General features: G+C 46.4%; 1 protein-coding gene across 1 annotated transcript in view; it reads left to right on the plus strand.

The window, feature by feature from the left end:
* galnt2 (UDP-N-acetyl-alpha-D-galactosamine:polypeptide N-acetylgalactosaminyltransferase 2) overlaps positions 1-14,331 on the plus strand; it is a 139,510-nt gene that overhangs the window by 85,425 nt on the left and 39,754 nt on the right. The window contains exons 9-10 of the mRNA XM_085996763.1: positions 9,018-9,105; positions 13,184-13,287. Of these exons, the coding sequence (XP_085852889.1) occupies positions 9,018-9,105; positions 13,184-13,287 (192 nt within the window). The remainder of the gene's footprint in view (positions 1-9,017; positions 9,106-13,183; positions 13,288-14,331) is intronic.

The raw sequence follows: 14,331 nt of genomic DNA on the forward strand, positions 1-14,331 counted from the left end.
TAAATGATAAAAGGGATGATGGTGCAAGTGCAAGGTAATGGTACAATAATCATCTACCACCATTCAATAACCAAGCAAGCAGTCAACACTCCACACACTCTGCTTTTCCTCGTATCATTTTACCAACAAACGTACAAAAAGTTTAAAGTTGACACACACATGCCGTGCGAATACGAGCATTGAGATCACGTGCATGCTGACTGTGTCTATTACTCATTTTTATTTATTAACCAGAAATGCAATCAGCCACATCTAGATTCCCAATCAGCCACATGTGGCATATTGGGCAACACTGCTCTAGAATAAGTAAATGGAAAACAGGGACAGTGAGGATAGGGGAATATGAAGGGCTGATATTTTAAGGAGTAATTAGTTAGTGAGGGTGATGGCCATTTGGAAAGCAGCTGTTAAATCAAGAATTAGAAACATGAAAACTGCTACAAAAAAAGGACAAGAAAAGACCATCTGGGCCATCTAGCCTGTCCCATCCAAACATGGTACAGCCCATACGCCAACGATCCCTCTAAACTGCGCGGCTCTCTGCCTGTCCCGCGCAGTCCGGGACTGGCTTTTTCAGTGTTAAATTTCACGTGTACGAAATTGTGAATGAGCTGTGCGGCCCCTTAAAGAGGCCTCACACCCAAAAAAATTACGGGGAACAAACATTGCCATACGCATCATGAATCCATCTTCCACTCCTTGGCGGAAGAGACCAATTTAGGAAAGAAGTTGGCAATCAAGCAAGCTCCAGGAGTCTATAGTAGCTGATTGATAATCACAGCTACCCCTCACTTCACCATCTGTAACACAAGATGTTCTCCACCCTCTGGAACTCGTCCAGCTCCCTCTTTGATGCACTGCTGTGATCCATATATACTGAACGTTTTGGCAATCTATTCCCCAGGTCAGTGACTCTCTGTGAAAAGAATTCTATCTAACTTAACGCTGTCTTTTCATATTTTATAGTGCTGCTCCCTAATTCTCCCATCGCGCTCTATCTCAAGCAACCAGAGATCATTTCCTTTCCATCATTTTTTGCAGTCTCATAGCACATCTTATCTCGTTGAGCCTCCTAGGCCCATAATTGAAAGAAAGGAAGAACTTGTATTTATATAGCACCTTTTACAACTTCAGGATGTCACAAAGCACTTTACAGCTAGTCAAATACTTGTCTCTTCTACTGCAGCTGAACACTCTGGTGATGGGTTCATAGGTTACATAGAGTTTCCAGCACAGAAACAGGCCATTCGGCCCAACAGGTCCATGCTGGTGTTTATGCTCCACACAAGCCTCTTCCCACCTGAATTCATCTCACCCTATCAGCATAACCTTCTAATCCTTTCTCCCTCATGTGTTTATCTAGCTTCCCCTTAAATGCATCTATTCGCCTCAACTACTCCACATTCGCATGACACTCTTGAGTAAAGAAATATCTCCTGAATTCCTTATTGGACTTACTGTGGACTATCTTTTACTTATATTTATAGGTTTATCCACTAGAGTTCTTTCCTGATCTGCATACTGTCCCACCCTTCCACTGCCCTAGTTACCTACGAGATCTAGATATTTCTAAGTTTGATTGCATTCTATATTATTTGCCCTGCTTTTTATTTTGGTAGCTAGTACAAATGTGAAGATTTTGCTTATTACACCCTTGTCCAAATCTGAACCCTGTGGTAGCCCACTCATATCCTCTAGTTTGAATATCACATAATGTAGTGTATGGATTCTGTACAACAACTTGCATTTACTTAGCACCTTTAACGTAGTAAAACGTCCCACGGTGCTTCACAGCAGCATAATCAGACAAAAATTGACACCGAGCCACATAAGGATAGATGACCAGAAGCTTGGTCAGAGAGGTAGGTTTTAAGGAGCGTCTTAAAGGAGGAGAGAGAGTTAGTGAGGCGGAGAGGTTTAGAGAGGTAATTCCAGAGCCTGGGGCCTAGGCAGCTGAAGGCACGGCTGCCAATGGTGGAGCGATGGAAATCGGGGAAGCGCAAGAGGCCAGATTTGGAGGAGCGCAGAGATCTTGGAAAGTTGTAGAGCTGGAGGAGGTTCCAGAGATGGGGAGGGTTGTATAGCTGGAGGGATTTGAAAACTAGGATGAGAATTTTAAAATGGAGGCGTTGCTGGACCAGGAGCCAATGTAGGTCAGCGAGCACAAGGGTGATGGGTGAACGAGGCTTGATGCGAGTTAGGACACGGGCAGCAGAGTTTTGGATGAGCTCAAGTCAATGAAGGAGCGACCATGAACAATCCGAAACACAGCACCAGGAAAGAGGTGCGGACAGTTATAGGAGCTCCAACCACTGATGATGGTGTATTCTGTACAATAAACAGAAGGAGGGAACCTTGTCTAACTTTCTGCAACACAGCATTTAACAGGAAGAACTCTCTAAGCACTTAGTGACAATAATACTTTTTTTTTAATCACTTATGGGATCTGGGCGTCGCTGGCAAGGCCAGCATTTATTCCCATTGCCCTTGAGAAGATGATGGTGAGCCGCCTTCTTGAACCGCTGCAGTCCGTGTGGTGAAGGTACTCCCACAGTGTTGTTAGGGAGGGAGTTCCAGGATTTTGACCCAGCGACGATGAAGGATCGTCGATATACTTCTAAGTCAGGATGGTGTGTGACTTGGAGGGGATCTTGGAGGTGGTGGTATTCCCATGTGCCTGCTGCCCTTGTCCTAGGTGGAAGAGGTCGCGGGTTTGGGAGGGGCTGCCGAAGAAGCCTTGGCGAGTTGCTGCAGTGCATCTTGTAGATGGTACACACTGCAGCCACGGTACACCGGTGATGCAGGGAGTAAATGTTTACGGTGGTGGATGGGGTGCCGGTCAAGTGGGCTGCTTTGTCCTGGATGGTGTCGAGCTTCTTGAGTGTTGTTGGAGCTGCACTCATCCAGGCAAGTGGAGAGTATTCCATCACACTCCTTACTTGTGCCTTGTAGATGGTGGAAAGACTTTGGGGAGTCAGGAGGTGAGACACTCGCCGCAGAATACCAAGTCTCGGACCTGCTCTTGTTGCCATTGCATTTATGTGGCTGGTCCAGTTAAGTTTCTGGTCAGTGGTGACCCCCAGGATGTTGATGGTGGGGGATTCGCCGATGGTAATGCCGTTGAATGTCAAGGGGAGGTGGTTAGATTCTCGCTTGTTGGAGATAGTCATTGCCTGGCACTTCTGTGGCGCGAATGTTACCTGCCACTTATCAGCCCAAGCCTGAACGTTGTCCAGGTCTTGTTGCATGCGGGCATGGACTGCTTCATTATCTGAGGAGTTGTGAATGGCGCTGCACACTGTGCAGTCATCAGCGAACATCCCCATTTCTGACCTTATGTTGGAGGGAAGGTCATTGATGAAGCAGCTGAAGATGGTTGAGCCTAGGACACTGCCCTGAGGAACTCCTGCAGCGATGTCCTGGGGCTGTGATGATTGACCTTCAATCACCACAACCATCTTCCTTTGTGCTAGGTATGACTCCAGTCAGTGGAGCATTTTCCCCATGATTCCCATTGACTTCAGTTTTACTAGGCCTCCTTGATGCCACACTCGGTTAAATGCTGCCTTAATGTCAAGGGCAGTCACTCTCACCACACCTCTGGAATTCAGCTCCTTTGTCCATGTGTGGACCAAGGCTGTAATGAGGTCGGGAGCTGAGTGGTCTTGGCGGAACTCAATCTGGGCATCAGTGCGCAGGTTATCGGTGAGTAAGTGCTGCTTAATAGCACTGTCGATGACACCTTCCATCACTTTGCTGGTGATTGAGTGTAGACTGATGGGGTGGTAATTGGCCGGGTTGGATTTGTCCTGCTTTTTGTGGACAGGACATACCTGGGCAGTTTTCCACATTGTTGGATAGATGCCAGTGTTGTAGCTATACTGGAACAGCTTGGCTGGAGGCGCGGCTAGTTCTGGAGCACAAGTCTTCAGCAGGATAGCCGGGATGTTGTCGGGGCCCATAGTCTTTGCTGTATCCAGTGCGCTCAGCCGTTTCTTGATATCACATGGAGTGAATCGAATTGGCTGAAGACTGGCTTCTGTGATGGTGGGGACCTCTGGAGTAGGCCGATATGGATCATCCACTTGGCACTTCTGGCTGAAGATGGTTGCAAACGCTTGTCTTTTGCACTCACGTGCTGGGCTCGACCATCATTGAGGATGGGAATATTCATGGAGCCTCCTCTTCCTGTTAGTTGTTTAATGGTCCACCACCATTCACGACTGGATGTGGCAGGACTTCTAGATGAGGGAACTAGATGTAATATCTCCTAGTTTGCAGATGACACAAAGCTGGGTGTGTGTGTGTGCTGTGAGGAGGATGCGGAGAAACTCCAGTATGATTTGGACAGGTTGGGTGATTGGGCAGAAGCATGGCAGATGCAGTATAATGTGGATAAATGCGAGGTTATCCACTTTGGTGGCAAAAACAGGAAGGCAGATTATTATCTGAACGGCAATAGATTGGGAGAAGGGGAAGTGCAACGAGACCTGGGTGTCCTTGTGCACCAGTCGCTGAAGGTAAGCATGCAGGTGCAGCAGGTGGTTAAGAAGGCAAATGGTATGTTGGCCTTCATAGCGGGAGGGTTCAAGTACAAGAAGAAGGATGTCTTGCTGCAGTTGTACAGGGCCTTAGTGAGACCACACCTTGAGTATTGTGTGCAGTTTTGGTCGCCTTATCTGAGGGAGGATGTTCTTGCCATGGAGGGAGTGCAGCGAAGATTCACCAGATTGATACCTGGGATGGCAGGAATGACTTATGAGGAGAGATTGGGTCGATTGGGCTTATACTCGCTGGAGTTTAGAAGAATGAGAGGGGATCTGATTGAAACTTATAAAATTCTAACAGGACTGGACAGACTGGATGCAGGAAGGATGTTCCCGATGGCTGGGGAGTCCAGAACCAGGGGTCATAGTCTAAGGATAAGAGGTAAGCCATTCAGGACAGAGGTGAGGAGGAATTTCTTCACCCAGAAAGTGGTGAACCTGTGGAATTCTCCACCACAGAAGGCAATGGAGGCCAATTCATTAAATATATTCAAGAAGGAGTTGGATATATTTTGTAAGGATAAAGGGATCAAGGGATTGGGGAGAAGGCAGGGACAGGGTACTGAAATTGGATGATCAGCCAGGATCTCATTGAATGGCGGAGCAGGCTCGAGGGGCCGAATGGCCTACACCTGCTCCTATGTTTCTATGTTTGATCTGATCCATTGATTGTGGGATCGCTTAGCCCTGTCTATAGCATGCTACTTCCGCTTTTTAGCATGCATGTAGTCCTGTGTTGCAACTTCCCCAGATTGGCACCTCATTTTTAGGTACGCCTGATGCTGCTCCCGGCATACTGTTATACACTCCTTATTGAACCAGGGTTGGTCCCCTGGCTTGGTGGTAATGGTAGAGTGAGGGATATGCCGGGCCATGAGGTTACAGATTGTGGTGGAATACAATTCTGCTGCTGCTGATGGCGCACAGCGCCTCATGGATGCCCAGTTTTGAGCTGCTAGATCTGTTCTGAATCTATCCCATTTAGCATGGTGGTAGTTCCACAAACATGATGGAGACGGGACTTCGTCTCCACAATGACTATGCGGTGGTCACTGCTACCAGTGCTGTCATGGACAGATGCATCTGCGACAGGTAGAGTGGTGTGGACGAGGTCAAGTAGGTTTTTCCCTCGTGCTGCTTCTCTCACAACCTGCCGCAGGCCCAGACTGGCAGTTATGTCCTTCAGAACTCGGCCAGCTCGGTCAGTAGTGGTGCTACCAAGCCACTCATGGTGATGGACATTGAAGTCCCCCACCCAGAATACATTCTGTGCCCTTGCTGCTCTCAGTGCTTCTTCCAAGTGGTGTTCAACATGGAGGATTCATCAGCTGAGGGAGGGCAGTAGGTGGTAATCAGCAGGAGGTTTCCTTGCCCATGCTTGACCTGAAGCCATGAGACTTCATGAGGTCCGGAGTCAATGTTGAGGACTCCCAGGGCCACTCCCTCCCGACTGTATACCACTGTGCCGCCACACCTGGTGGATCTGATCTGCCCATGGGACAGGACATACCCAGGGATGGTGATGGAGGAGTTTGGGACATTGGCTGAAAGGTATGATTCTGTGAGTATGACTATGTCAGGCTGTTGCTTGACTAGTCTGTGGGACAGCTCTCCCAATTTTGGCACAAGTCCCCAGATGTTGGTGAGGAGGACTTTGCAGGGTTGACTGGGCTGGGTGTGCTGTTGCTGTGTCCGTAGCCGGTGCCGAGATCGATGCCGGGTGGTCCGTCTGGTTTCATGCTTATTATGTTTCGTAGCAGTTTGTTACAACTGAGTGGCTTGCTAGTCCATTTCAGAGGGCAGTTAAGAGTCAACCACATTGCTGTGGGTCTGGGGTCACATATAGGCCAGACCAGGTAAGTACGGCAGATTTCCTTCCCTAAAGGACATTAGTGAACCAGATGGGTTTTTACGACAATCCGATAGTTTCATGGTTACCATTACTGATACTAGCTTTTTATTCCAGATTTATTTAATTAACTGAATTTAAATTCCTCAGCTGCCGTGGTGGGATTTGATCTCACGTCTCTGGATCATTAGTCCAGGTGTCTGGATTACTAGCCCAGTGACAATTCGGTTGCCCTCAAAAGTTCGTCGCCATCCTCCACCTGCTTCACGACGACATGCAAGCCGTGATCCTGACCAACAGATCCACCACAGACCCAATTCACGTACGGACCAGGGTGAAGCAAGGCTGTGCCATTGCTCCAACGCTCTTCTCGATCTTCCTTGCTGCAATGCTCCATCTCACCCTCAGTAAGCTCCCCGCTGGAGTGGAGCTAATCTACAGAACAAACAGGAAACTGTTCAACCTCCGTCACCTCCAGTCCAGATCCAAGGTCGTCCCATCCTCTGTCATTAGATGACGCTTGCGTCTGCGCACACTCTGAGGTCGAACTCCAAACCATTGTCAACATCTTCACCGAAGCGTACGAGAGCATGGGCCTTACAATAAACATCTGTAAGACAAAGGTCCGCTACCAACCTGCCCCCGCCACACAGTACTGCTCCCCGATTATCAAAATCCATGACGTGGACCACTTTCCATACCTCGGGAGCCTGTTGTCAACAAGGGCAGATGTCAATGACGAAGTCCAACACCGCCTTCAGTGTGCCAGTGCAGCCTTCGGTCGCCTGAGGAAGAGAGTGTTTGAAGACCAGGACCTCAAATCCAGCACCAAGCTCATGGCCTACAGAGCAGTAATGATACCCGCCCTCCTGTATGCTTCAGAGACATGGATCATGTACAGCAGGCACCTCAAAGCACTGGAGAGGTACCACCAACGCTGCCTCTGCAAGATCGTGCAAATCTATCGGCAGGATAGGTGCACCAACGTCAGTGTTCTCGCTCAGGCCAACATCCCCAGCATCGAATCTTTGATCACGCTCGATCAGCTCCGATGGACGGGCCACATCGTCCGAATGCCCGATACGAGACTCCTAAAACAAGCGCTCTACTCTGAGCTCTAACACGACAAGAGCCCCATGTGGGCAGAGGAAACGCGTCAAGTCTTATGTTCATTAATAAATAGACATTCTTATTATGAACACAGCTAGCTTTTGCTAGACACTTTTATGAAGCACATGTGGACTAGGTACAGTATCTGTAGAGGCATCCATCTTGACTGCTACCTTGTGGGTAGCCTAGTGCCTCATGGGTAGTGTAGTCTTAATATACATACAGCTGGGTAGTGTAGTCTTATACATACAGCTATATACAGCTCTACGGCTCCACCTAGTGTCCACTATAGAATGACATGTTATTGATCATTACATCCCCCTTTGAGGTTTAACAAAATCAATATCAATCAACTTTCAAGAAAACAATAAAGATAATATCAGTAACACTTTTGTTAGTGCTCTATAAACATAAACATTTTCAAAACAGTCAACACATTTTCAAAGCTTTACATTGTACTCAAAGATTAAGTCTATCAGGCTTTTTTACTTCACGTGTGGATCTTCTCAACACGGGTAAGTCTGATGTGTCTTCATGAGATTGTTCTGGTGGTGAATGACAAGATGCAGTTGCGGCATTGTCATCGATCTGCTCTTGTATAGATCGAGGTCTCCTTGCGATCTTTGCTTGGAGAGGGTTTCAGTGTTTCCTTCACTCTTCATGCCATAACTCTCAATGCAGTCAATGCACTCTCGAAAAACTGCTGGCAGCTGGATCCCATCATACAGCATAGTCCTCTCAGCAGCCTCGGCTAATGGAACACCAAAGATTGTTCTGGTGGTGAAAGCCTCCTTGAAAAAGTGCAACATCCCCACCGACACCTGGGAATCCCTGGCCCAAGACCGCACAAAGTGGAGGAGAAGCATCCGGGAAGGTGCCGAACACCTCGAGTCTCTTTGCCGGGAGCAGGTGGAAGCCAAGCGCAAGGAGCTCAAGTCACATGAAGCACCCCGCCCACCCGCCCCTTCAACCACCGTCTGCCCCACCTGTGACAGAGACTGTAGGTCCCGCATTGGACTCATCAGTCACCTGAAAAGTCATTTTTAGTGTGGAAGCAAGTCATCCGAGGGACTGCTTAAGAAGAGAAGAACGCTACCATTCCCTTTGGAGAAAATGACACAAATAAAATGAAAGACTTGGACTGAATAATTTGAAGTGAAAGAAGCGAAATTTAATCAAAAGCAAAATACTGTGGATGCTGGAAATCTGAAATAAAAATAGAAAATGCTGGAAATACTCAGCAGCTCAGACAGCATCTGTGGAGAGAAACAGAGTTAACATTTCAGGTCGATGACCTTTCGTCAGAAAGAGAGAGAAAATGTATGTCTGGTCTAATTGTACATGTTGAATAAAATAGCTAAAATGCCTCAGATGTAGTCTCTCCCAAACGGTGGTTTGGAAACTTAACATTTTCAGTTTCCACTGAAATATATATAATATTTTTTTTTTAATGGTTTACTTATGATCTTTCAATGTAGCTTTATTATTTATCAGACACATTTACTTGGCAGGATTTGACTGGAATCTGGTTTTTAAATGGGATTACATGACTCCAGAACAAAGACGAGCACGTCTGGGCAATCCCATTGGCCCTATTAGGTATGTATGGCAAGGGGTTTTATAATTGAATAAATATACATATAATAGTGGCATATCACATTTCCTTGTTGGGCTTAATTATAGGCAAATATATTCCTGGGAATTTCTTGTAGCTGATTGGCTCATATGCAAATTTCTTCCAATAATTTGTTTTCAAAAAACCCATCAAGCCAGTAATTCAAAGTTTGCAGAGAGACTTTCCCACCAGCAGAAGATGCCTTATAGAACAGGAGTTAAAGAAAAGAACTTTAAACGCAGGCTGTGTCCTCTGGTTCCACTGTTCTGGAAAAGGTGAAATAGAAAGAACTTGCATTTCTATAGCACCTTTCACGACCTCAGGCCGTCCCAAAGTGCTTTACAGACAATGAAGTACTTCTTCTTGAAGTGTAGTCACTGTTGTAATGTGGGAAACGCAGCAGCCAATTTGCGCACAGCAAGGCCCCACAAACAGCAATGTGATAATGACCAGATAATCCGTTTTTAGTGATGTTGGTTGAGGGATAAATATTTGCCAGGACACCAGAAGGAACTCCCCTGCTCTTCTTCGAAATGGTGCCATAGGGACTTTTACATCCACCCGAGAGGGCAGACAGGGCACTCCACAATAATTCCATGTAAATGCAAGAGGTAGCATGTTGAATTTAACAGTTCCACTATTTCTTTCCCTGACTCCTCACCTGATTGTTTTTCTCTGCTTGTTTTGTGTCTTGCTGCCTGCCCCAACTTTGTTCTCTTCCCCATACCCCCCCTCCACCACCCCCACTGAATCCATCTAATCAACTGTAGTGCCACCTTGGCCCCAGTCCCTGAGCCAGTGTGGGTGCTCCTCAACACTCCGCACTGCCCAGCTCCTGAGAGAGAGCGAGAGAGAGAGGAAACATCTTTGTAGCTCCACAATCATCGCCCGCTTTCACTCACCAACCATACCTTTACCTCCTGAACCCAATCCCTCTTCATTATTTCAGGCCAGTCAAGGTATTTGTAAGACGTTTATTTAATATGTTCAAGAAGTCTCCCCAGTCCTCACCAGCAGTTAACAGGCTCGTGCAAGAATCATTTCAGTTAATCTGCTTTGGTTAATGATGCTCTTAAGTGTCCTCACTTTTTGATGTTCCACATTTTAAATTCTCCCTTCTAGCCCCATGTCCCTTACTTCAAGCCACCAAACCCAATGCTTCCTCCCACTTGACTTTGAGACCTTCCCTCCCAGGGCCCCTGTTCCGGTTTTTCTCTCCCAAGACCCAGCCTCTCGATTTCTCTTGTCACCCACATGTGTTCCAGAGACTGCCGACTGACCCAGTAACAGTCAGAAGCGTATCGCCACGCCCACTGTAACGGGAACATCCATCTCATCCATGATAGAGATACACGCTGGCTCCCATTCCTCCCAATTGGGGTCAGTGTACAGGAAACTTTCTGGTATCCGGCACTGACGGGACTGAACTGGTGCCGGTCGATCAACACTGCCGGAGAAACCAGCGCTAATGTTAAAACATACGGAGCTTCTGAGCTCCGTATCTAGCAACAAACCCTGTTGCTTAGCAACAGCTTCAAAACAGTCGGCGCAGCTTGCAAGCGTCTCTGTAGCTAAGCAACAGCTTCAGCTAGATGCTTGCAGAGCCAGGAATGGAGAAAAAATGCAACGAAAAGTAAAAAAAATTATCTGAACCGACTCCTGAATTTTGCCGGTGGATAGAGCATTCCGGAGATTTAACCTCCGTTTAAACAAAAGTTTCCTGTACATATAATTCACTGCAAGGAAACCCTTGAGACCAGAATGCCTCCATCAGCCCTCTGTAGAGTTCTCATTTCAGCTCTTTGGATAGAGTCCAACATTGAGGCCTGGAGAATACATTATAGGGTAGAAATTACTGTGGTGATGTTATCATAGAAAAGCTGAACACACTTGTGTAAACTGCTCTATTACAGTAGTGAGGGGGATTTGGCACAAGCACACTAAGCATTTGACGGTAACAATACTGATAGTAATTTCTACACATGTGTTTACCCTAGTTTCTGAGTCCAGACCTGTTGGCGATTCTGTTAGGCGCCAATGAACCAAGATACGTTAGTACAGAAACACGTCAACTAATGGCCGTTTCTTGGTCTTGGTCTATAGACTCTGGAACTGTTCCCATGGATTGGAGGATAGCTAATGTAACCCCACTATTTAAAAAAGGTTAGAGAAAAACGGGGAATTATAGACCGGTAAGCCTGACATCGGTAGTGGGGAAAATGCTAGAGTCCATTATGAAAGATGTAATAGCAGAGCACTTGGATAACAGTGACAGGATCGGACAAAGTCAACATGGATTTACAAAAGGTAAATCATGCTTGACTAATCTACTGGAATTTTTTGAGGATGTAACTGGTAGAATAGATAAGGGAGAACCAGTGGATGTGGTGTATTTGGACTTTCAGAAGGCTTTCGATAAGGTCCCACATAAGAGATTAGCGTGTAAAGCTAAGGCACATGGGATTGGGGGCAAGGTATTGACTTGGATAGAGAACTGGTTGGCAGATAGAAAGCAAAGAGTTGGAATAAACGGGTCTTTTTCCGAGTGGCAGGCAGTGAATAGTGGGGTACCGCAGGGATCGGTGCTAGGACCCCAGCTATTCACAATATATATAAATGATATAGACGAGGGAACTAGATGTAATAAGTTTGCAGACGACACAAAGCTGGGTGGGCGTGTGTGCTGTGAGGAGGATGCAGAGAAACTCCAGTATGATTTGGACAGGTTGGGTGATTGGGCAGATGCATGGCAAATGCAGTATAATGTGGATAAATGCGAAGTTATCCACTTCGGTGGCAAAAACAGGAAGACAGATTATTAGATGAACTGCAATAGATTGGGAAAAGGGGAAGCGCAACGAGACCTGGGTGTCCTTGTGCACCAGTCGCTGAAGGTAAACATGCAAGTGCAGCAGGCGGTTAAGAAGGCAAATGGTATGTTGGCCTTCATAGCGAGAGGATTCGTGTAGAGGAGCAAGGATGTCTTGCTGCAGTTGTACAGGGCCTTGGTGAGACCACACCTTGAGTATTGTGTGCAGCTTTGGTCGCCTTATCTGAGGAAGGATGTTCTTGCCATGGAGGGAGTGCAGCGAAGATTCACTAGACTGATACCTGGGATGGCAGGAATGATGTATGAGGAGAGATTGGGTCAATTAGGCTTATATTCGCTAGAGTTTAGAAGAATGAGAGGGGATCTCATTGAAACGTATAAAATTCTAACAGGACTAGACGCAGGAAAGATGTTCCCGACGGCTAGGGGTCACAGTCTAAGGATAAGGGGTAAGCCATTTAGGACTGAGATGAGGAGGAATTTCTTCTCCCAGAGAGTGGTGAACCTGTGGAATTCTCTACCACATAAGGCAGTTGAGGCCAATTCATTAAATATATTCAAGAAGGAGTTAGATATATTTCTTAAGGCTACTGAATTTGGATGATCAGCCATGATCTCCTTAAATGGCGGAACAGGCTCGAGGGGACGAATGGCCTACTCCTGCTCCTATCTTCTATGTTTCCAAAGGAATTTTCACTGAGCAACCCAGTAGACAGTGCAGTGGGCTAAGCAAAACATTGATACTCTGATCTGTTTACCTAAGCTGATACATTGGAGATGTGCTGGTGGGCAATATGTGCAATGAATTATCTTTATCTTTGCTAGTTACGGCTAGGGAGAAACTGATAGGACACTTAACTGTGACAGAAGTGCACAGTTACGACGATAGCTCTGTTATTGGTGTCATTCTTTTATGAAGAATGCAGCTTTCCGCACTGTTAGTAGACAGTGGTAAAACCTTTGTATTATTCATTACGGAAAAATATTGTCTAGGGAATGAGAGGCACAACTCTAACTTATAGAATCACAGAGCAAAGAAGGAAGCCATATGGCCCATCGTGCCTGTGCCAGCTCTTTGAAAGAGCTATCCAATTAGTCCCACTCCCCCGCTCTTTCCCCATAGACCTGCAATTTTTTTCCTTTTCAAGTATATAACCAATTCCCTTTTGAAAGTGTATAATATATTGTGTTGTATGTGTATGTATGTAATGTATAATGCATTGTGTTCTTAGAACGCCCATGATAGCTGGGGGTCTCTTTGTGATGGATAAAGCTTACTTTGATGAGCTTGGAAAATATGATATGATGATGGATGTCTGGGGTGGAGAAAACTTGGGTAAGTGACTGCAGTATTTATTCAACGCAGTAAAGGATCAGAGCAAAATTGTAAAGCATGATGTGTGGCAGATTAGTGATTTAGCAAATTCAGTGAATGCTTAAAAAGTACAGCAGACTAATTCTACTTCCTACAGTGTTTAGTTCATGAGACCTGAGTTTTAATGTGAAGAGGGTATTTTTGCTACGAAGCATTTTATAACATCTGGTTGTCAAATCAGGGATTGTCATTTTCTACCCAAACAGTATTTTAAAGTGCTTCTCCACTTGACCACTTGTAGCAGCTGTGAGCAAACCCCTGTAAATCTTGCGACCTGATAGTGGCTGTGGAAATCCGACTCCTACTGACCCCCCACCCCCGGGGTCCTGCTAGCTGGTATCGAGCCAGACTTAATGTGGAGCTTCCTTACCATTTTGGTCGAGGTCGTGCTACAAGGCCATCTGCAGTGTCCTCCAGCAGCCTTCCACCAGCCATGCTGCAGCCACTGGGGTAGCACTGCGTAGGAGCACTAGGACAGGCAAAGGCACATGGAAGACAGGCACTAGGGGAATGTACAAGGGTGATTAGTTGACTTTTGTATGCAATATGGCATGATTTCATTTACAAATTTGGTTTGGAATGTTTATATTGTGGTGGCTTTTATTTTTGCATTGTGGCCAAGTGGACGCTGTGATGGTCAGTGACAGGGAAGGTAAGGTGTGGAACTGTTGATGAATGGGGAATTGGGATTGCGTTTACTGGTATCTCACTCAGATGAGTTTTTCACCTACAGCAGAAAGGAGTTGTCTTAGTTGCCTCCTCCCATCCTCTTCCTCCTCCTCCTCTTCCTGCTCCTCAGCTGATCGCCATATAGTTGGTGGCAAGGGCGGTGCCTTCATGATGGCGAGGTTGTGCAGCATGCAACAGACCATCATGAATCTTGACACCTGCTCTGCCAAGTACCGCAGGGCTCCTCCAGAGCGGTCCAGACAGCAGAAGTGTTGTTTCAGCACGCCAATGGTCTGCTCTATCACATTTCGTGTGGCAGCACGGTTTTCATTGTAT

This window comes from Somniosus microcephalus, chromosome 9, assembly GCF_052327205.1.
Source record: "Somniosus microcephalus isolate GS21.2 chromosome 9, FLI_Smic_1.0, whole genome shotgun sequence".
Classification (NCBI taxonomy): Eukaryota; Metazoa; Chordata; class Chondrichthyes; order Squaliformes; family Somniosidae; genus Somniosus; species Somniosus microcephalus.